Consider the following 3,185-nt stretch of genomic DNA (forward strand, 5'->3'; position numbering starts at 1 on the left):
CCGGCTGCGAATGGGAGCAGCAATTAAGTCTTGGTGGAACATTCTTATCGATTATCGATTCTCTACGCCGAGATTCGGTCGCACTTTGTTCCGTCTCCCTCGAGTATTGTTTTCCTGTCCGCTCTCGTGGATAATACTCGAGTATTATGGCCGTGTATCGTCGCTAATCGAAAATACCGAGACTATTATTCACGGAAAATTGAAATCGTTTTATTTCTACTTTGCACGATGACCTTTTTGCCTGTAATCGCGAGTATTATTTATAATTCAACCTTTTGTAGGAAAAATGTGTGATTGGTGGTAAATATTATTCATAAGATACGACGTAAAATACGTTTGTTTTATTCATAGGAAGTAATTTTTTTCTGGTGTGATATTGTTGCAGACTCCGGTTTCGTGATTCTTCAAGGTACAACGTACTGGACAGATCTGTTCGTGAGACATTTCCTCTTCCAGGCAGAGAACACGATCGACGGTGACGATCTGTTGTTCTTCGTGCGTAAGAAACACGTGAAGACGTCGTCGAGATATTTGCCAAAATTCGAAACCGAGGTGGACGTGTTCCGTAAGGACAGCAAAAAACTGCCGATCGGAGATCCTGATATTGATTGGGAGGAAACCGTGTACCTGAACCTGGTCGTACATCAGTTCGACTACACGCTCACTTTAGCCATCTGCACAAGGACGAGTCCGAAGGAATTGCAAGTGAGACATCCTTCATTCTCCTAATACCTGGAATCAAGGAAATGGGGAAATTTTATTGAAGCAGATGTAGCGAGGTGGTAAATCTTCACATTTGGCGGAAATATCGATTGATCTAGCTGCACGTAGTGGTCTTATAGGAGCTCAAAATTTAAAGTCGCCCAAATTTCAAAGTCCTCCAAATTTCGAAGTTCCCTAAATCTCAAACTTCCCTAAATTTCAAACTCACCAAAATCTCAGTTCCCCAAATTTCAAACTCACCCAAATCTCAAAATCATCCAAATTTCAAACTCATCGAAATCTCAAAATTCCCTAAATTTCAAACTCACGGAAATCTCAAAGTTCTCCAACTCTCAAAGTCCTCGAAATTATAAAGTCACCCAAATCTCAAAATTCCCTAAATTTCAAACTCACCCAAATTTCAAAGACACCCAAATCTCAAATTCCTCCAAATTTCAAATTCACCCAAATCTCAGTTCCCCAAATTTCAAACTCACCCAAATCTCAAAATCATCCAAATTTCAAACTCATCGAAATCTCAAAATTCCCTAAATTTCAAACTCACCCAAATTTCAAAGACACCCAAATCTCAAAGTCCTCCAAATTTCAAATTCACCCAAATCTCAAACTTCCCTAAATTTCAAACTCACCAAAATCTCAGTTCCCCAAATTTCAAACTCACCCAAATCTCAAAATCATCCAAATTTCAAACTCACCCAAATCTCAAAATTCCCTAAATTTCAAACTCACCCAAATTTCAAAGACACCCAAATCTCAAAGTCCTCCAAATTTCAAATTCACCCAAATCTCAAACTTCCCTAAATTTCAAACTCACCAAAATCTCAGTTCCCCAAATTTCAAACTCACCCAAATCTCAAACTTCCCTAAATTTCAAACTTACCAAAATCTGAAAATCCCCTAAATCTCAAGGTTCCCCAAAAGTCGCAAGCGCCAAAGGAAAGACGTGAACCCTCAGACACCTCCAACGCTTCGACAGGTCAAGCGACCGCTTCGATTAGATCAGTCTATGAACCCACATCTACCTTTTTCTCTATTTTTACCACTTTTTTAAATACGCCATAAGAGCCGAGGAAAAATGTGAGAAATACCAAGCGGGAATCGAAACCCACGACCTTCGACTCACAAACCCAGACTCTACGCCCATAGCCAAGGCGCTCTCTTGATTTCCTCCTTGTTATTTGCTCTTTTTGATGGGTATGGAAGCCCCACGATCCCCACAATACTGCAATGGCAAAACCGGTATCGAGTTAACTTCGTACTTACTACCTCGCGCTCTTTTTCACACTCAAACTGACGTTTCGTCGATCAGATTTCATATCCTATTACACCTGTCTAATTTTACGACCTCGCTACACTTCTTCTACCAAGTATACGTTCGATCTTATAAATCTTCAGGGTGAATCTAATACACTATAACAAGCTGACTTCTCAGATATCACTGCAGACATCGACTTCATTTTTCGCTTAAATTAAAGGAAGGTGGAGTTAAACCTTTGCGATCGGTGCCGCCATAGTGGCGGCATTTCAATTTTGTTCTAGAAATCGGTATCGCCGCTATGGCAGCATGATCTTTGTTCTGTGTGCATATCTGTTATTTTATGATCCAAAGGTTTTTTATACATTAATTACTCCTTACATTCCCTTTCGAAGCACTTGTGTGAAATTTCACAATTTACTTTTTAGGGAATAGTTGAATTTCCTTGCTTTTGGATACCTAGTCTGTTTTGCGTATTGCGAAAGGAATTTGTAATCAGTCTTGGTTTACCGAGAAACTGGTACGATTCTCCGATAGCCTCTGTTTAAAACGTTTTATTTTTATGCACTATAACTAATATTAAACAAAATATATCAGTTTCAAAATATTCTATATTTTTCAATATCCTTATATATAATGAATCAACTATGCAAAAATAACTTTAAAAATCTAAATTTGCTCCGACTAGCTGGCAGCCCCACCAGAGAAAGGGTTAATCTTTCAGAATGCAACAAATTTTCACGAGAAGAAATTTAATAAAAAACAAAGTGTCAAAGAAAAGGGAAGGGGAAAGAAAAAGATCCCTCGTTTATCCCCTAGAAATGGTCCCACAAAAAATTTGTCACACTCTAAAAGATTGGATTTAAATTTAATTTAAACAAATAACTGAGGTCGTCATCTGCAATGGTTTCTAATAAAACAGCTTGCAGCAGTTTATTCGGTCCACACTGTATAACACAAGCTGAACGATATTTCTTCAGGTATTACGAAGGCACTCCCAAAAAGTGTACGCTAGTCCGAGTCGACGCCGAATGGACGCGAAGGGGGACCTCGAAGAGATGACGTACCCGCATATATGCTTCATGGTGGACAATTTCGACGAAGTTTTCTGTGATATTTTAGTCAGGGACGGCGAGATGGTCTGCGTGGAACTAGTCGCTTCCGACAGAGAAGGCGCTATCCAAGGTGTCATTTTTCTCGGTTCAAT

At 39.3% G+C, this 3,185-nt stretch overlaps 1 protein-coding gene across 2 annotated transcripts in view; it reads left to right on the forward strand.

The window, feature by feature from the left end:
- Positions 1-3,185, forward strand: part of LOC108570529 (uncharacterized protein KIAA0930 homolog) — an 11,148-nt gene that overhangs the window by 2,868 nt on the left and 5,095 nt on the right. For both annotated transcript variants that reach the window (XM_017932440.1, XM_017932515.1), the window contains exons 2-3: positions 386-705; positions 2,959-3,185. The exon at positions 2,959-3,185 is cut by the window's right edge and continues 28 nt beyond it. In XM_017932440.1, the coding sequence (XP_017787929.1) occupies positions 386-705; positions 2,959-3,185 (547 nt within the window). The remainder of the gene's footprint in view (positions 1-385; positions 706-2,958) is intronic.

This window comes from Habropoda laboriosa, unplaced genomic scaffold (assembly GCF_001263275.1).
Source record: "Habropoda laboriosa isolate 0110345459 unplaced genomic scaffold, ASM126327v1 scaffold10, whole genome shotgun sequence".
NCBI classification, from domain to species: domain Eukaryota; kingdom Metazoa; phylum Arthropoda; class Insecta; order Hymenoptera; family Apidae; genus Habropoda; species Habropoda laboriosa.